Here is a 21,407-nt window from a genome sequence, read left to right on the forward strand (position 1 = left end):
AAAGAGATAGGGCCATGTCTTGGCAGTCCTTGTTGGGATTTCTAATGCTGCAGGTGCTGGACTCTCCAAGGAGCATAAGAAAAAGGATAGTAGTGGCCACTTTGCTCACCCAAAGTGAATCAAGACTTAATTCTCATCCCATGCAGTTATGGTTAACACATTCCGGTGATTAATGAAAGTGTGTGTTTCTGTACTTCTCCCTGCAGTGTGCTGCTCTGGTTGGTGAAGACCAGCCTCTTTGCCCAGATCTCCCAGAACTTGACCTCTCTGAACTAGATGTGAATGACTTGGATGCAGACGGTTTTCTGGGTGGACTCAAGTGGTACAGCGACCAATCAGAAATCATTACCAATCAGTACAGCAATGAATCATCAAATATATTCGAGGTAAGGGAAGCTGATGCAAAAGTATATTTCAGATTGCTTCATGTTTTTACCAGGTGGGATGACAGTCTTCTAATAAAAAAAGAGCCAATAGATGCTGAAGTACAGCTGTGACGTCTGTTATAGCCTCCCTCTGACACCCTTAATCCTCATGATCAAAACCAGACCTATTATCTGGAGAGAAGAAATGCTTGGAAAGAATTAAGTGGAATTCTGATTTCTGGAATGAAAACGCTGAAGAGAAACCAGGTTACACTATGGCATAACACTGAGATATTGTGAAATAGTCTGTTGCAAAGAAAAACAAAAGTTGAAACCTGTTTGTCGTCTTGCATGTACATTTCGCAGAAACAAACACAGTGGAATACAGCATCTATTGATGGCTCTTTAACATTTTATACGTTACTAATTATTATTACACCTACAGGCCCCAAACAGGCCCCAACTGTGCTATGTGTTGTACATGTGCATATCAGAAGTCCTTCCACTCTAAGTACAAGATGAGGCCATAGGTGGATGCAACAAACAGACTGGGGGGAGCACAGCATCAGAGTCAGATTATTCTGATTAGCATAATAAGCAGTCGTCATAGCATGCCAACTGACTAGCCACTGATGTGTGTTTTGTAGACATAATGGCAGAGGGCAGTCTTAAGGAGAGAACTGAAGGATTTCAGGAGAGATTTAAATGCCCTCTTTAAAATACTGCTGTGGGGTCAAGGTGTATAAGAGATGGGCTATGCCCTCTTTGCCTCAACCACTAATTCCCCTTTCCTGTGTAAGACCTCAAGATTCTCCACTACTTAATTCTCAGACAACCATGCCCCTCCTGAACCCTAATATTCTTTCCTCCTAGATGGTAGTAAATGCAGTAGATCATCCTCTGGCTGGGAAATTGGGCAATAGTACACTTGATGAGCTGGCAGGAAGACCTTAGGCAACAATAAGCTATCACCCCTGCTTCACCTCTGCCTAGCAGATCACAAACATGTCCTCTCCAGGAAGCATTCCTGGTCCACTTACTTGGGGGAATCCCCAGAATAAAGACTGTTAAATTTAATACCTAGCAAATACTAAATGCTTCAATAAGGTAAAATGCATTTGGAGGTAAAATACAGCCTTTATGAAATACTCTGAACCAAAATCAGCTATTACTTATGCTGGCATAACTCAACTGCAGCAAATTAAGTTACTCTGGATGAACACTGATGTCACTTAGAGCAGAAACTGGCCCTCTGAGCCTGGTCTTTCTATCACTCACACTGGTGTAATTCAGGAGTAATTTTCTTCAAGTCTATAGTATTATACTAGTATAAAACCAGTGTAAGTGGAGCAGAAGCCAGTTCTCTGTCTCCAAGGGAGAAATTTTGAAACATTCTGTATTCTGAAGTTTTGTGAAACTTCAAATTGTTGTGTCTTGTGCTTAAATTTCAGTCATAGTAAGTAAGTGACACATGTTATAACCAAGTAATTGGGCTGCTCTGTTATAGTATTCTTATAGGTTCAGTATGGGAAGGAGTTAATAATGTTTATAAGCAAGGTTAAAATAGTGTTCTATCAGAGACAATTAATGAGTTAGAACTTCTGCTTCCAAATAAATCACTAAAACCCAAATGTATAGATCTCTTTCATTGGCCGAAGTAAAATCAGTAAAGGTTTAAATTCAGTGTTGATAAATGCAAAGTAATGCACATTGGAAAACATAATCCCACCTATACATATAAAGAGATGGGGTCTAAATTAGCTGTTACCACTCAAGAAAGAGATCTTGGAGTCATTGTGGATAGTTCTCTGAAAACATCCACTCAATGTGCAGCAGCAGTCAAAAAGGTGAACAGAATGTTAGGAATCACTAAGAAAGGGCTAGATAATAAGACAGAAAATATCATATTGCCTGTATATAAATCCATGATATGCCCACATCTTGAATACTGTGTGCAGATGTGGTCGTCACAGCTCAAAAAAGATATATTGGAATTGGAAAAGGTTCAGAAAAGGGCAACAAAAATGATTAGGGGTATGGAACAGCTGCCATATGAAGAGAGATTAATAAGACTGGGACTTTTCAGCTTGGAAAAGAGATGACTAAGGGAGGATATGATAGAGGTCTATAAAATCATGACTGGTGTGGAGTAAGTAAATAAGGAAGTGTTATTTACTCCTCATAACACAAGAATTCGGGGTCACCAACTGAAATTAATAGGCAGCAAGTTTAAAACAAAAGGAAGTATTTTTTCACACAACGCACAGTCAATCTGTGGAACTCCTTGCCAGAGGCTGTTGTGAAGGCCAGGACTATAACAGGGTTCAAAAAAGAACTAGATAAATTCATGGAAGATAGGTTCATCAATGGCTATTAGCCAGGATGGACAGGGTTGGTGTCCCTATCCTCTGTTTGCCGGAAGCTGGGAATGGGCGACGGGATGGCTCACTTGATGATTACCTGTTCTGCTCATTCCCTCTGGGGCACCTGGCATTGGCCACTGTCGGAGGACAGGCTACTGGGCTAGATGGACCTTTGGTCTGACCCAGTATGGCCATTCTTATGTTCTTATGATTTAGTCTTCTAAAAATTAAGGTCCTGATTCTGCAATGTACTTAAGTGTGTGTGTAACTTTAATACATTTAATTCCAATGGGAATTAACTCCCAATGAGACTGCTCATGCCTTAAAGTCAGGCATGTTCTTAAGTATCTTGCTGAATTGATGCCCAAACTTATAAAGGACAAAATTGTCATTTATTGTGCATGCTGATTCCATTTCTGAAGATCAAAATGATATACAAACACAGGGATAAATACATGATGTTTAAACTGCCTTGGTTGGTGCACAGCAATATCAAGACATTGGTCCATCATGTGACATTTAAAGTCAGTCATATTAAGGTGCATTTGGAGGTGCAGACAACCAGGGTGCAGTAGAAAGAGGTAGATGGAATACATCTAGGGGAGTGCATTGTGAGGCAGCAACTAACATGTCAGAAACCAAGATTTGGAGAAGTGTTTTTCCATCTTCCCTAGCAGACAAATTCTGCCATCATTTACTCAAATGCCACCTCTCAGACTTCAATGACTTCACTGACTTTGAATTACAGATTGCACTGAAGTCAATGAGGGCACACTTTGGCTCAGAGACTATTGACTCTGAGGGGCAGATTGTTGTCCAATAGCACTTTGCCATATTGTGGCATAAGGGCAACACTATATTCAGTCTGTCATTTATTATATTTAAACTGCCTTAGTTGGTGCACAACAATATGTACAGTCATTGGTCTGTCATGTGGCATTGGGGTTTAAAGTCACAGTCACATTAGTCTGCATATGTCATACCTGAGTGTAGACAGAGGTAGGAGGATTACATCTAAAGGGCAGCAATTACAAGAGACTTGAAAAGTGCAGTGGACACTCTTCCTATGCTGGGCCCTAGCTGCTTCCAGTTCTCAAATGTAGGCAGGGTCCTGACACACGCTGCTAGGCCCCCCTTGGGCCGTGAGGTATTGTTGGCAGCACTAACACACCTCTGACACCTAGCCTTTAGGCCTGGCATGGCAAGTGCCAGAATTCTTCCTGCATTCTTGCAAGTGTGCAGAGTAGGCTAAGACCCAGATTTTCAAAGATATTTAGGTATTGCTGCATTCAGCATTGCTATGCATTATGGATTTAGGAACATACGTCTCATTTTCAAAAGGGATGTAGGCACTTAGGAACCAAAATCCCATTGACAGTCTATCGTATTTAGGCTCCTACGTTCCTAAATCACTTTTGGAAATGAGACTTGGGCTCCTAAATCAATTAGACGTAGCAAGGCTGAGCACAAGAACAGCTAAATACCTTTAAAATTCTGGGCCTAAGAGTTCATCTGCAGTTTTACTTTTATCACACAACCATTCATGACTGGTCACAATATCTCCCATTGTGTGTATAAGCCTGTGTTAAACTACATGCAACACAGGCTATGGGGAAGGGGAGGGTCTCTATAGAGCTTCTGGCAACCTGATTGAAGGTTACTAATATTCCATGTCTTGGTATCACGTTAATAATTTCCACCACTACCGTTCTTTGTCATTATTTAGTTCTAGGAAGGAGGGAAATAAAGGAGTTGTTTTCTTACAGGGTAGGCAGTAGTGATCAGGCAATCCAAACTGAATAATAGAAAACTTGCCCTTCTTTCTGGGCCAGCTTTTTCCAAACTTTAACCCCTATCCCCGTTCTCCATTATGCAGCTGTATATGTAGCACTATTTCTTGTCTCTGCTGCTTCTTAATGAGACAACTGGGGGTGCTCAAGAACAATAAAAGATGTGTCCTTTCTCTGGGGATTATCTTGGTGATGCTCTGAGACAAACTATTTGTGTTAGTGCAGAGAATGGAAGCTCTACCTAGTCTCTTGTTTGTTAATTTCTGGATTTTTCTATATTGATTAGCTTTGGCATTTCAGCTCTTTCTTTTTAAAGAAAATATAATTGTATCTTAATCATCCTGGAGCAATATGTTTTAGAAGCCTTAAAGCCTCTATCTGAGAGCTGACTGCTATGAAAACATGAAATATATTCCAAATTTGTTCAAAACGGAATTGCAAACAAAAGATCGAAAGTACAAGCAGCACAACAATAATTGAAAACCTAACCTTAAGTGAACCACTCTCTTCTTTGAGTTACCAATGCATTGCTTATGGCACTGTCTAGGTGAGGGCCTATATTTGCAAAAAGGACTTATGAAATTTTGGGTGCCCAGCCTAAGGCACCTTTAATGGGGCTTGTGTTTCAGAGGTGAATACTCTACACTTCTGTCTCAAGCTGAAAACTGAAGCATACTAAAGGCATTTTCCTTCAAAAATTTAGTGAATTGACTCTTTGGAAATTGAGTATTGTAGGAATTATTATTATTATTATTATTATTATTATTATTATTATTATTATTATTTTATTATTATTATTTTATGACTGTATTATGGTAGTGGTTAGGGACCAACTGAAAACATGACCCACATGAACTAGACAGTGTGCAAACATAGATTACCCTGAAGAGCTTACAGTTTAAATATGATGAATTTACAGTCTAAATCTAATGAGAGATTACAATCTAAATGCTAAAATTGACAGCATTGCTATAGATTAGATATTTCTGATTCATCACTACAGTACTCCACTTGTATCCCAGTGCAACTGGTTTTACACTGGCATGAAATTGGAAGAACACAGTGATGAATTAAGGCCTTACACTGATGTTGCATGTTCTTTATCAATGTTGTACATTTGTTAATTTCTTTTTCTATTCATAGCCTGGCTACCTCTATTTTCTCCCCTGATTTTCATTGCCTGTGATTCTAACCATTGGAGATGTATGTTAAGGGAGCTTTTACCCCTAAGGGCACTGTCTATTGACATAAGCTCATGCAAGTAAATAGTTAACTGCTCGTGTGTGACTTGTTAGGTAGATGGCTTTCTTTATCATTCACTTTTGTGATTTGCTTTTGGAAAGGATCAGACCTTCAAAAATTATATTTGTACAAAACTGATTCTGCTGCCCTTTTAGAAAAAATAAACTGGTTTCAATTCTTAAAGTCATTGCTGTGTGAAATGTGGAGACCTGTAGAACTTTGAGTAATGTGAATTAGAATGCTTTTTTGTATTCTTCCTCAGGAGATAAAAATTGTTACCTCCTGAGGTGTATTTCAAATATACCGTACCCTGCTATATAAGGTTAGCCATATTTAAAATTATTTATGAAGAGTGGACAGCATTATACAGAGGATAGACATACGCAAAGATAAGTATACGCTGTCTGCACCATTCACAAATAGATCAATGGAAGTCATCTGAAAAGAGAAAATACAGCTAGACAACAGACAATTAAAGTCTAATTTAGCAGCATAGTATCAAAAAGAATTTTCAAGTATGGTGTTCTGACAAAATATTTTTCACTTTTAAACAGATTTAATAAGACCTGAGTTTCTTGGCCTGCCCTGAATTTAATTGCTGGTTTTTGTTTTGTTTTGTTTTTAATGCAATTCTCTATTTTTAAAGAGGAGTTTGTTTCTTTTTAATTGTTCAGCGTAGTCCAAGTTACTTTCAGGACTGTGCTCTGTGTTATATATTTGGAAAGCTGAATAGGCTACACTGTTTCACTGTGGGCTGCCAAAAATACTGTATTACAAGCAGTGAGAATGAGGGAGTGTGAAAGAGATTCACAATGAATTGCATACTCTGTTGTTCTTGGCAAAGGAGAAATTTATGAAGATAAATGACTGCTTATCCATTTGGAATGGTTTGCATGAAGAAGATGATGGGGGGCTTTTAACACCATGAGGATAATTTGCATCGGTTCAGGTTATATACTCTAATCTTCGGTGGTGCTGCCAGTCTTTGTTACTACTGCAAGTTATTCATTCAAGGTTTGCAGCCAGATTGATTAATGAATTACCAGATCTTACGTAAAATAACTTGGCCTGACTTTTAAACAACCACCAGTGTTTTCTTTGCCAGTCTTGTGACTGGTGTTAATGGGTTTCCAGGGACTGAACCTCTATAGATTTTCTGAACTGGCCTCTTCCAGAATTTTTTCCACTTTTTAATTTTCTCCAAAACTAGTAGCCCAAGGCAGGCAGTTCAAGGAGATATAATCTTGGGGAAAAAGACATAGTAGTCAAATCCTTGATGGCTGATGCCCTTCAGTGCCAATTCAGCATGATTTATCATAGCCATCTATTCAGCACAACAGAGTCTAGAGGTGAGCTGCATGGTGTACCTCACACAATATGCATAACTAGAGCTCTGAACTTTGAAGGAAAGCCTCAGAGCTATTTGCAAAGTGCTGGTGCTTAGTGAATACTAAATTACATTTAGGAAATAGTCTACTGCTACCAGTTATACTTCATTTTTATTCTTGACACAGACACCTAAATCAGAGAACAGTAACATTTCAGAGATTATAGAAGCAGTTTGGGTATGTTCCAACACTATAATAGGATCAGAATTTTAAGGCCTTTTTTATTATTACCAATAGTCACTTAGTTTCTACTGCAGTGTACTTTGTAGGGAATTACAGCTTTTACTAAAAAGATTAAAATGCTATTATGCAAATGATTGCAGTATGTTATTATGTTTACAAATTAACATCCATGGCTCAACACACAAATTAACTAACTATTCCATCTATATTATTAAGGATTTAATAAAGTAACTGTTGATAAAAATGGGGAGCTTGGAACAGTTAATAGGAACTGATTGTGATTTAACATAGAACTTAAACATTGTGTTTAATGTTCTAGATGGTATAATGGCAGAATAAAGCTTATCAAAGTGCTTAAAAGAATTGAGATTGTGTGAACAGCATAGCAGTATGTCTTAGACCTTAGCAAACATAAACTAAGTAGCTCTGGGCAATAATGTATAGTGGGCAACATATCAATAAATCTAAGGGTAACACAAAGACCATCTTTATACAAATACATACATTAGTGCACTAATATGTAGTTTATTAAAATTCTAATTACTGTACATTAAATATTTTATATATTATAAACATGTCTAGCATACTTGGCAACTTGTGTCCCTCTAAAATGCATCTTGTAATGAATTTTTGCTATGGCAAATGGGATTTCTCTGCAGAGAGTATCACTGTATGACAAAGGAGGGGAAGGTTGAGTTCAGACTGAGATGGCTTTACAAACAGCGCTGCAAATTGCTATTCCTAGCAGTTCATAAGAGCTCATAAAAGCAAGCAGATAAGAGCCACCAAGGTCCTAGAGAAATGAATGTACAGTATGTGGTTACAGGATAGATTTAGTAGAGAAAAAGACAACATTGTAGGTTTAGTACAACAATAAACATAAAAGGGAGACGATGCAGATTTGGGATAGGAACTTTATAATAATAATAAAAGATAACAATGCTATAATAAAAAAAATTTAAACTAGGAGAAAGACCCTCAGTTCCAATAGAACAGAAGAGAGGATATAGGGCAAAATAGCAGGTAATGTAGCAATGTCAAATATGTTATGCAAATATGTTTACCTTTACAAATATCTTTGGCTTGAGTTGTATAACACATTAATAAGAGAGTTAAGAATTAGATTAATGGGTAATACTGCATACCCTTGGCGCTCTGAGTCTACTAAATAAGTGCGTCTCAGAAACAACATTACATCTGTATGGCAGGTGTGTGTAAGCTATAATCCACCACAAAGTTTGCTTGGGTTTAAAAACTCTCAAGCAGTAAGTGCAATTTATTTTGTTCCAAACAGCTACTATGTTATTGGGAAGTGTTTATGCAAATTTTCTATATCTTGCTTTAGCAAGGTGCATTATGTCTTCGTTCTCTTTCCCAACCGAACAAACTGTGCTGTTCTGTACTAGTCCAAATTTGTCTCTGTTGAAGTAAGCCCTTGTAAATTAGTTGAAACCTTCAGGCAAAAAGAACCCGCAAAATGAAAAAAAACAAAAAACAAAAAAAACAATTCCTTTGAGAGCTTATTGTTTGATGGCTTAGTGGCCTTGTACCATTCCCAGGCATGTGATCAAGAAAGGGCACACAATCAGCCGCACAATCCTGTTATGCGTACATTCCATTGCACTGCCCAACATTTCACTTGGAGTGGCCAAGGTTTCATGAACTCACCGTATCTTTACTCAGCCTAAGCATGCCCCTTTTGCAATAGGGAAAAATAATGTTCACCCAGAACAGTGGTAAAATACTGGCAGACAAATGGCTTGGCCTGTGTTAAGAGGTTCTTAAGGACACAGTGTTCCCACCAGTCACATATCTAAATACAAACTGATGTCAGTTGCCATACAGACAAAAATGTATTAGCCTCCTTTCACATAGGTCATCGTAAATCCGTTTTGGTCACAGTCACACTGCACATCTGTTTTAGTGAGATGCAGCTTCTTAAGGTGGCTTTTGGACTTCATCAGCACACAAACAACCAAGCCATAAATTACCACTGCTGGAGTTATTTTGAATAAGAGTATACTGTTTCATATTTATAATGGTGAGACTTCATAATATTCACACTGAATATATAACACAGATCAGTTCAACAAGCATGAAATTGTATGTTGTCAACTTGTCACATAAATAGAGCCATATTCTGGCTTACGATAATGTTGAACTAAACATTTTTCCCTAGAATTGCAGAGAGGGTCACAAAAAGTGGGAAGGTAGCATTTCCTTTTGTAGGATACACAGTCATTGATGTTCAGAAATAAATATTGCTGTGTGGCTTTTCTCTCTTTCTCCCCATTAAAAAAAAAAAGTTTGATTTACGTAGACAAATGCTAATTGGCTAAACTGTTAATCTTTCCCCCCCAAATGGTTTATATTTCTAGTGTATCCTTTTATTATTATTGTTGCTATTTTCGTACAGCACATCAATGCTAATTGCTACTAAATGCTACAACTTAACCCTGATATGCTCTTTTCCTCCTGCCCCATCTCATGTAACATTAACTCGGGCCCATGTTATTAAAGGAGGATGAAAATCATAGCTAGGTTTAATGTAGGATATTTTGTTTTCCACAATACCACTAACCTATTATAACTGTGTCAGGTGGAAGGGTTTGCTGAGAGCAAAGTTGTATAGGAAGAGATATTTGGTGTTGACTTCATACAGTGAATCCCTTAAATAAATAATTCATGCAAGCAACAGCTTTCCCTAATGACTCTAATAATTACACATTAAAAATCCTTGACTAAAACCTTAGTTGTACAGAATATGAAGGGGCTTATTTTTAAACGTTCTGAACACCTACAACTCCAGTTGATGTCAGTGAGAGCTGTGAGTGCTCAGGGCCTGATTTTTGGCCTCTGGCTTCCAGTTGTGCATGTGCAGTTTTGTGGGTGCACAAATGCACGTATGTATTTTCTATGTACTAATGCCTATGGTTTGTAAGTGACATATAACGATGGAATATGCAGGAGTTAGAATTTGCATGTACAGAACCCCACTGGGAACACTTGTGTATGCATCAGTGGAGGACAGGTGTAGGCCCCTCTGGAAATCAAGCCCTATCGAGTGTATAGGAAATGGCTTTGAATACATTTTGTCTGCTGAAACTCAGACAAGAGCAGCCTTATTTCATAATGGGGATATTAATTTGCAGTTTGTGATAGGGATGAGCCTGTGTGGTTGTTGGTTTGGGTTTTTGCCACACCTCAGTCATTATGTTTTGGTTTTTAAAGCACAAAACCAAAAAGTTCCCCAGATTTTGGATTTTGTTTTGGATTGGCCTATCTGAATAGAGCTTTTGCTGTGAGGAACCCACATGCTAGCCTCACATTCCTGGTATTGCGCTGCTTATTGATTTATGAAACCGCCATTGAGCTGTCTGAATGGATTATCACCATCACATGAAGACTAGAAAAGGCCAAATTTACCACCCTTATCTCATGGAATTTGATGTGGAGGGCTGAATCCCTGACAGACCTAGATCTGTGTGCTGAAAGGGAACACAGAGAACTTCCCACACCTGTTGACTTTTGTCTGCAGTAACAGCTGCTTCTTGAGGGTTCTCTGCAGACATTCATCATGTCCTTACACCAATATAGGGAGTGATGGACTGCTCAAATAAGGGTGAATGTGGCCTGTAGATCTCCCTTGTGTGGGGTCTACTTAATCTGAAAGTGGAGAGAATGTTTCCTGACTCATGGAATGATTTCTATGAAAAATAGTGTTTACCAGCATCTGAAAGAGCTGTTTGATGGCATCCAACTTCCCCAGTGAGCTATTAAGAGGACATCCCTGACAGGATTCTGGGGTGTGCTAAAAACTACCCACAAATGGGCTGATCGCTGAGAAGGAAATAATTCACTCTCCTCCCAAGCTGCCCTCTGAGCCTCAAAAACTGACAGACCTTTCACAAGCCAGCCACTGAGACAAGATAACTTACTTTGGTGAAGTGGTACTTACCACCATAATGGTGATGTTGGAGAAAACACTGGGAGCTGATTCAAGGCTGAACAATCAAGCGATGATTGAAAGTTCTCTTGACCCAGAGTGAAACACAGGTATTTCTGATATAATGGGGTGACGGGTTAATAAATATTTTACATATATGGCTTCTAGGAAGTCTCTAGGTTACAGTTCTGCTATGCTGCCAGTTTTCTCCATTGTTTATCCTTCATATGCACTTACTTTTAAATTAAGCAAACACACATTTCACTGGGATAGCCTCAATTTCCATAGGTCCTATTTTGCCCATTCTGGTAGGCTGCCTATTCTTTGAAAGGTGAACTAGTGGGATATCTCACACAATCTTTGACTTGGTCATTTACTGTATAGAGAATTGTGCAAATAGTGCAACTTCCACCAGCTTTAGTAACAGAAAGCTAAGTGCATGGCTGTAGAGCATAGTAGACCTCTGACTGGAACTGCCTTGCAGGGCATTCCACTAGTCCACAGGGAATTGGGGACTTACAAAAGGAGCAAAGTGGCATGTGACTGGTAAGGACTGGAACACTGCATGGAAGAGGATCTACAATCCTTCAGAAGTTTCCTCTTTTTCTTCTTTAGATTTTGCTTAATTACCTCTCTCCCCCACAGGAGTAGGTGGAGGTGGGGGAAGTGTAGATGAACAAAAAACACTGTGTTCATTACCAGGACGATTTGGGGAAAATGCTGCCAGTTTGTCACCCCCATTATATCTGGAGAAAAACCAGAATTCATTGGTTTTCTGATGGGTGTGGAAATGTTCACAGATCTAACACCACAGAGCTTTCCATTTGCAAATCACATCCCTTTCTAACTAACGGGTGTCAATCCGGTTTTGCTTGTACATGATTGTAGTATTGCCATCCCTTGTAATTTCTTTGCTGTTGATCCCGCTCTTGCATATAAAAGGTCAGTTCAAATGTTGCTGGAGACCAGACCTCCCATTTGCAGGAAGAAGTCTCTCAGTTGGAGAGGATAACATTTCAAAATAGAGGGTAACATTACAAAACAGCTCTGCTTCCTCTGGCGCAGTCTAGAGCTTCACAGACCAGCACCTTATTATCTATGTTTTTCTGTAAATCCAATCTGAGACTGTCATTATCAGTCTCAGATAGGTGAACAACATCTGGGTGAAATAAACCTGTGCCAGTGATGGCCTGGAGGGGCTCTTGTTAGTTAATCATCCCTGCCTTGCCTTTGATTACTTAATTTGTGTGTTGAGCCATGGAGGAGCCCCCAAGAGCCTCTTGTTAAAATTCTGCCAACAGATGGATGATGGGAAGATAGGGATGATTTCTCTGCCTTGGATGGAGTTCATACTATCTCTGATATTGCTAAATCTTATGTAATACTCAATTTGGGGTGGGATCTCTCTGTTAGAATATTGGCAGCACTTACTCTCTTGTGTATTTACCCATTAAAATCATCAGCAGTGACTCCGCTCCCTAAAAAATTCATATAGTTACTTAACATTATTTTCGGTTCTTTGTTAAGGTGCTCTTGTAGCTTGTCTGCCACTGCACTTGCTCGATTAAGATGTCAGAGCATACTCTTTTTTTTTCTTGAAGACTTTATTATTTATTTTGTAGCAGTAGTGTCTAAGGGCCACCATCAGGGATCAGGGGCCCATTGTGTTGGGAAGTATATAAAAACATAAAATAGATGGTCCCTGCCCCATCCTTGACATGTTCTTGTGAGTAATGGGTTCTTCTATCAGTCCAAATGGTAGCATTCAGAAACGTTGCCATCTCAAGATCATTAGCTCCTAGTGGTAACACTAACATATCAGGAACTGGGAGACCCACTTGTGTATACTGATGTGGCTTTCACCTGATTTTACCATATTTCCACTTACCTAATTATTGTAAAAAATATTATTTCCTCTAATTATTGTAATTTGTCATCCATCAATAGGATACTTAACTGTGTACCAGAACTCCTGTGTATTAGCCAGTTTTCTGACCAGAATGCATAAGGATGTACACAAATCCATCCAAGCTTCTTGTCCCTTCCAGTTCTTGCTTTTGGGAGTGCGGTGATAGATAGCAATTCATTGTGTATCAGTGCTGCTGCTATGTGTACAGCAGGTTTAAGAGTTTACATTAGGCCACAGTGCTATCTTCCACTTTTCCTAATTCTATCTCCTGGCAATCCCTCAGTTATACAGTTGGGGTGGCTGTCCCTGTCCCAAAAGGAATTTGTGTCAATTTCTGCAGGGAGAAATCCTCCCTGCAGTAAATCACTTTGCAATATTTGCTCAGACTGAAATTTTGACAAAGATGTTCAGTCCACATACACCAAAAGAGATTTTTAAATGCGCTTGGAGGTAACTGGATGCTGCCTGTACCTGGCTGATAACTGAGTCTGTACATCTATATAGCGTCATCCATGCCCTTTTTAATTTGTCTTTGAATGACAAATGCGTATCTTCACTGAGTCTGCAAAAGAGATGATATCCTGCAAAAGGCCCATCTATTACTTTTGTAATGGGGACAACCAATTGGTTTGCCCTGAGTTTTCCCCATCTCCCCTCCTCCACACCAAAAAGAAGAAATTTAAAAGCTAATGTAAACAAACAAGAAAAAAAAACCCAACCGCTTCCATCTCTTGTCCAGAGCACCCCCAAGTTCTCAATGTGTGACAGGAAATCTCTGATCAAGGATCATCTATTATTTCTTTAGAACCAGAATAGCCCCACTGGGTCCTGATACATTCCACCTTCAGAAAGGGTAATGCAACTAGATCTTTGTTGAAACTGATCAGTTTCACACTGCAGGTATTTGTCCAAACATTCAGTTTCAATCCTGATGGGCTGCCACCCTCCAGTGTCAACCTGAATTTTGAGTGTGACTGACCTCAAAAAGCAAAAGCAAAATTCATCAGAAGCTACTACATTTCACAGAAAAGCCATGCACAAATCAGCCCGGATTTGCTTGAAAGGTTTGCAAACTTTTCAAGGAATGAGTTTTGCGTTTATAATCAGACCAGAAATCAGGGAAGTTTTGCATGGTTTCAGTTTTCACTGCAAGCACGTCACACAGCCCTAAAATGATACCGCTTTTAACTTTGTAACTGCTAAATGATAAGCCAGACCTTCCTCATAAATGAGATCTTGGCAAAATACCCCTGTGGTGGGGCAACATTCCTTCATAATAGTACGCTTGTCGACATTAGCAGAGGATTCATAGTGTGAATGGGAATGGAAAGAAACGATACAAAACCTTGCTGACTGCTAATTAAATGCTTGAACCCTCAGATTGTTTGGATGCAAAAACAAGCAAGCAAACAAACAAACAAAAAACACGTCTTCTAGTGCCAAGCTTCTACATATCAAGAATTCTGGAAATAAATTCACCTGCTACTTTCTGAACACTTGGTGCAACCTCTGATATGTGTAAATAGCCTTTCTGATCTTATAACCAGAATGTCAGCAAATAATGAAGAACTGCAGCCACTTCACGAGATTTTTCTTCCTTCTGGAGCCCAGTAACTGTAGTCTTACCATCAGCATGCAGGTAGCCTGACTGATATCTGACAAGCCTGTTAGTCCTTCAACCAGACTCCATAACTCTGAGCATCTTCCCAAATTGCATTCTGTGATTTGGTTAGATTATATCTTATCTTTAACCTTCTTGCATCCATAAACACACAGTATCTAGTCTATCTTTAGATACACCTTGCAAACAAAGAAAAACAACAGGACTCAATCGGCTGCCAGCATTAGTGGCATGATTCTTCACACTGATTCCTATTCACTTTATCTGATATCTCACAAATACCTTTGTGGAAGTCTTCCACTCCTGACCATGTCCCAAGGAAGTTCTTCATTGCTAATTTGTCTGTCGTCTCATAACTTCCAGGGTGACTTTTGCTGAGTGTAACACCTTATAAGGAGTTATGCATGGTAGGCCACCATTCATCCCTCAGTTGTTCTTCAGATGCTGGACTATCAAGAGTCAATTTGTTAACCAAGCTGCTGGGGCTACTAACTAGCTAATATTTCATCTAGAAGTGTTAAAACTATTCCAGAATCAATAAAAAGCTAGTTGCTTTGCTGCTGATTAGCAAAAAGAAAAATTAAATATGAAGGTATCAAGAGGAATGAAAGGAGGAGTTGGCAGTAATGCAAGCATTATTTTCTGTATCTGGAAGTGGCTGGTCTTGCAGTTGCTCCACATGAGACTCTCAAGAGACAGAGCCCAAACCTGAAGTCATGGCAGAAGATGAGGATGCACAGAGGCTACCATTGTTGTATTTATTTTTAGCATTCTGTGTTTTAAAGATTATCCTAATCCCAAAATAAAAGCTTTCCCTACTCAGTTTACAGTAATATGGGAACCTCTAGGTGAAGTTCTGCTGCATGGATTTTCCACCCTCCATAAGTTTACCCGCCACCTACCTTTCTCTACCTCAAACCTTTGCTTTTGTGTGTGAATGCTTACTTGTCTTCCCAAAGTAAATTACATAAAAGGCTCATGGGAGGCCCCATTTAAACACCTTGTTCTTCCCTATGCCTCCAGAAAATGTCATTGTGTGAGGATACTCACCTATTTGCCTTTTTACTATAGCCTATTCCTCTGTGGGGTTTTAATATGTTAATTTCTGTAGTCGTATAGTAATGTCTTTGCTCACTTTTAAGACCATACATTACTCAGCCCCTACCTACATGCCTACCCTTTATTCTTCTCTGCCAGTATTGCCATCCCCAATGTTCATCTCTCATACAAATATTTCAGTGTCTCTGTTCATGCTACCCCCTGATGCATGAATTGCTCTCTCAACTGTGGAGTTGAGGGTCAACCCACTATCCTCTCCTCATTTAAGTCCCTCTGGCAAACTCACTTCTGCAAAGCCAACAATGGAATCAATACTATATATATATTCCACAATTTCCCTGAGCAATTTATTTCAGTACTTAACCACCCTGACGTCTCAGTGTTCTCTTTTCCAGATTAAACAAACCTAATTTTTTCAATCTTCCCTCGTAGGGCATGTTTTCTAGGCCTTTAATCATTTGTGTTGCTCTTCTCTGGACTTTCTCCAATTTGTCTTCATCTTTCCTGAAATGTGGCGCCCAGAATTGGACACAATACTCTAGTTGAGGCCTAATTAGCGTGGAGTAGAGCAGAAGAATTACTTCTGGTGCCTTGCTTACAACACTCCTGCTAACACATCCCAGAATGATGTTTGCTTTTTTTGAAAGTGTTACACTGTTGACTCATATTTAGCTTGTGATCCACTATGACCCCCAGATCCCTTCCTAGGCAATCATTTCCCATATTGTATGTGTGCAACTGATTGTTTATTCCCAAGTGGAATACTTTGCATTTGTCCTTATTGAATGTCATCCTATTTTCTTCAGACCATTTCTCCGGTTTGTCCAGATCATTTTGAATTTTAATCCTAGCCTCCAAAGCACTTGCAACCCCTTCCAGCTTGATATCATCTGCAGACTTTGTAAGTGTACTCTCAATGTCATTATCTAAATAATAGATGACAATATTTAACAGATGCAGAACTGATCCCTGCTGGATCCCTCTCGATATGCCCTTCCTTATTGAGTGTGAACCATTGATAACTACTCTCTGGGAATGGTTTTCCAACCAGTTATGCGCCCACCTTATAGTAGCTCCATCTTGGTTGTATTTCCCTAGTTTGTTTATGAGAAGGTCATGTGAGAAGTATCTAAAGCCATACTAAAGTCAAGATATACCACATCTACCACTTCCCCCTTTTCCACAAGTTTTGTTACCCTGTAAAAAAAAGCTTTTAGGTTGGCTTGACATGATTTGTTCTTGACAAATCCATGCAGACTGTTATTTATCACCTTATTATCTTCTAGGTGTTTGCAAATTGATTTTTTAATTATTTGCTCCATTATTTTTCCAGGTACTAAAGTTAAGCTTACTGGTCTGTAATTCCCCAGGTTGTTCTTATTTTCCTTTTTATAGATGGGCATTATATTTGCCCTCTTCCAGTCCTCTGGAATCTCTCCAATCTTCCATGACTTTTCAAAGATAATCGCTAATGGCTCAGATAGCTCCTCAATCAGCTCCTTGAATATTCTAGGATGCATTTCATCAGGCCCTGCCAACTTGAAGACATCTAACTTGTTTAAGTAATTTTTAACTTGTTCTTTTCCTATTTTAGCCTCTGATCCTACCTCATTTTCAGTGGCATTCACTAAGTTAGACATCCAGTCGCTACTAACCTTTTTGGTGAAACTGAAACAAAAAAGTCATTTAGCACTTCTGCCGTTTCCACATTTTCTGTTATTGTTTTCCCCCACTCATTGAGTAAAGAGTAGGCCCTATCCTTGGTCTTCCTCTTGCTTTTAATGTATTTGTAGAATGTTTTCTTGTTACCCTTTATGTCTTTTTAAAATTTGTTTTAGATAAAAATGTTAATAATACTATATAATAATGTAGATGGGTTAACGTTTCCCTATGTGATTGTGAAGAAAAGGCTTGAGAAATAGATTAATAAAATTGAATGCAAACGCAGGGCTTGCTCAGCAACCTAGTGACAATGAACATGTTGTTTATTTGACAGAGGCAGTGAACTTAACTCCTGACTCACAAAGAAAAACTTGCTTCCCAAATGAAGATGTATGGATGGTTTTAATGACAGTTGCAAGACATGTGGCTATGTTATGCCGCTCTGCTTTAGCATATAAAGGCACTGCATGTATATCTTGTGAGGAATTTGTGATTTCCACCACTGCTTAAGAGCAAACACCTTTCTCACCCTTAAAGAAAAATTACATCCAAGGATGACCTCAACCAGCTCCACAGCAGTCGAACAAGTCATCTGGCCAAAGAGCCAGATATTGTTACCAGTATGAGAAGAATCTGTTCCTCAGCTTCATAGCTCTGGGTCCTGGTTTAGTCTTGTTCCGTATGCTGACCTCACTCAAGTGTTTTACATCTTTCAGTTATGTACATGTGCCGTACTTTGAAAATTGTAGCAAAACCAGCCTTACTGGAAAACATGCTAAAATACATGTCTGAATAAGGTTCCATTTGACAATGCAGTTTTTGGCAATCTCTCTAGTGCTGCCATTGTTTTCCAGCATTAAGTTCCAGGTGAAAAGGAGTGGATAGGAAATAGTTTAGAGGCATTTGTACTGTTCTGAATCTTGGGCAGGTTCCTCACGCAGTGACTACTAACAACAATAGAGCAGACTGTGTCCAGAGGTGCTGATAGGTGAAACAACAACAGGGAATACTTGTCATGGTATTCCTGCTATTCTCTTCTTAATGTTGCATGGCTGCATTTGTAATCATACTTTTCAGGCTTTTGCTAGTAGGGGTAAAATGAACATAAGGGCTGAGAATATCTGTGCTGTGCTTTGGAGGTGGTCCTTGCTATGGTATTTGGACTATGCATGATGGAGGTGCTTAGTGGTCAGTGCAGAAAAGTGGCCAAGATTTTCAAAAGTGATTAGTGCTTTTGGGTGCCCAGCTCGAGCCACCTTCAGGGAGCCTGATTTTCAGAGGGCAGGCGCTTTACGAAACTCACCCCCTTTAAGGTATCTCAGTTTGAGCCCCCCAAAATTGAGGCACCCAAAATCAGTAATCCCTTTTGAAAACCTTGGCCAGTGAGCTTAAAATAGTAAATTAAAGTACATTTTAATTTTTTTTAAAAATGTAATAAACCAGATTTTTGTTTTCCTGAGGGATGCAAGGGAGGGTGAGGGAGTGGTAGGGGAACGGTATCTTTTGGTTTGCTCTTTGCTGCTGTGTGTTGAACATTTATATTCCAAAGAGGTATTTCTACCTACCCTGAGTGTTTGGGAGGTCCAACAGCTCATTAGATGTTCACAATAGCACCATTGCTCAATAGGAAGGATTCATAGGCAAAGTACCCCCCAGGCTATATCTCTGAGAGAAAATGTGGCAAATAGAATCAGAAACTAATTAAACAGACAGCTAAAGCAAGCATAACTTTAAAAAGCTCTAAAACTACCAAAAATGGAAACCTATTCCAGTTATCTGCATTCACAGTGCAGAACAAGTTTGGTAGTATTTAAGATAATTCTCTAGTGCCGGCTATTTTTAGTCCAAGGGTAAGCTTCTGTAAGAGCCTTTCAGCGTTGCATCCCTTTAACCTGGCCTAACAAGCTAAGCCAATAAGCTGTCTGATTTCCGTCTTACATGAGGAAGAGAGATAGCTAAAACAAACCATTTGTGGTGAAAATGTTCAGCCTATCTTGTATTAAGAGCTTTTTTCAGATAGATTTTTCAAACATCCCAATATTAAGTGTTGCTTGTCAGAGACCAAAATGTCAAGCTTTGCTGTTTGGAAATTGTAGAAGCACAGATGCAAAAGGAGGATTTTATAGATCCACCCTAATGGAAATAAACATTGCTACGTTACCACTGGTGACACTGAATCTTTGCAGTTTGAGATATCGTTATCGATATATCTGAAAGAAAAGGGAATGTGTTCAGTTTTTCTTTAGGGAAAGAAAGGCAAACATAAGGGGTCTGAGTCTCTTCTCACTTACACCAGATCTGAACTGGTTTAAATCTACTGACTTCAGTGGAGTTACTTTTGGTTTATACTGTTGTAAGTGGGAGGAGACTCCAGCCTAAGATCATGGTAATTAACTGTAGGACATTGACTTCAGGACCTAGGCACTCCTTCCTGTCAGAGCAGAAAGCAAGGACAATGCACCTTTAAAACACTCAGCTGATCATTCTACACTAACTTGCGGTAGGGTGGAGTGGGGGGTTGTGGTGCAAAACATCGTTGCAATATATTCAGTTACAAATATTTCTTTCTTCACCTGAAATGGTATGCTTTTTATTTTTGCATTGATTTGTCTTCCTTTGTCTTCCTCACTGAGTTTACAAAACATTATTTTATTGCTGCCTAAACATGAGTGAGTCCCAGCCACTCCCTCAGCAGCTGAATGTGCAAGAGTTGTTATGACTATCCTGCCCTTTGTTTGAAATTTATAGTATTAGAGGTCATGCTGCTTTGGTTAATGTAGGAGCTTCAGCCTTCTTTCTCCCAGGTTTCACTTCAGTGGAGCTGTGCATGTGAGTAGGAGCCCTAACTGAAGATGTTGTGCTGGATTATGAGGGGCTGCATGGGTGTCCAAAGTGTGGCTTGTAAGCTCCTGTAGCCAGATGTTACCCCCACTTTGAAACAGAGATACAGTTAGCGGAAGGCACAAGTCTCAGTGTATAATACTCCATCTTGATACAAATTGAGGCCACCTGTTATCAACAAGATGGAGTGTGTCTCGTGACCAGTGGTTTGTAAGGATCACATCTCAGTACTAAATATGAAGGTGAATGCAATTTGCTCCATTTCTTGCAAATTAGGCTCATCCCTCAGGCTCTCCACTCTGTTACTTACTCATGTTGACTTCAGTGAGATTACTCCTAGCGAAAAATGCTACTCAGCATGAGTAGCATATTAGATTATTGCCTAGAGTGAATATGAACTCACTAAGGATATAGGGTCAGATCCCCAGCTGGTGTAAATTGGTGAAGCTCCATTAAAGCCAATGGAAAGTAACTGATTTACACCAACTGAGAATCTGATCCCTAATTCTATCTGATCCCTAATTCTAGAAAAAATTAAATAAAAGCCTATGGTACTATTATTTATTTATTTATATATATATTTGTATTATGGTTGCATCTGTGGACCCCAATCATAGATCAATATCCCATTGTGCTAGGCACCACACAAATATGTAACAAAAAGACAGCTCCTTCCTCAAGGAACTTAAAATCTAAAGTTATACAGTACAATATTTTCATGCAAGCCCTTAGAGGTCACAATCTTTGTTTTTAAAGAAGCAAATAGAAGAATTTCCCACTTCTCTTTCACCATCTCTCCTGATATAGTGGCTTGATAAAACAGCAGTATCTCTCAGATCTCCGAAATAGGCAAATACAATCTCCGTTATGTCTTTCACAGTGAGTGGTGGTGCCCAGGAGCATAGCTTTAAAAGGCTATCAGAGAATGAGCAGTATATTTAATTTTGATTAAGAAATGTAAACTTTGAATGCAAGGAATGCAGCCCCTGTGTGATTCATAACATGCACGGCAGCATTAACACTAAATAGCTCTGTCTC

At 39.1% G+C, this 21,407-nt stretch overlaps 1 protein-coding gene across 1 annotated transcript in view; it reads left to right on the forward strand.

Annotated features, from left to right (window-relative positions):
* The window catches only part of PPARGC1A (PPARG coactivator 1 alpha), a 68,767-nt gene that overhangs the window by 4,860 nt on the left and 42,500 nt on the right, over window positions 1-21,407 (forward strand). Inside the window, exon 2 of the mRNA XM_065405366.1 lies at window positions 207-386. Within this exon, the coding sequence (XP_065261438.1) occupies window positions 207-386 (180 nt within the window). The remainder of the gene's footprint in view (window positions 1-206; window positions 387-21,407) is intronic.

Source organism: Emys orbicularis, chromosome 5, assembly GCF_028017835.1.
Source record: "Emys orbicularis isolate rEmyOrb1 chromosome 5, rEmyOrb1.hap1, whole genome shotgun sequence".
Classification (NCBI taxonomy): Eukaryota; Metazoa; Chordata; order Testudines; family Emydidae; genus Emys; species Emys orbicularis.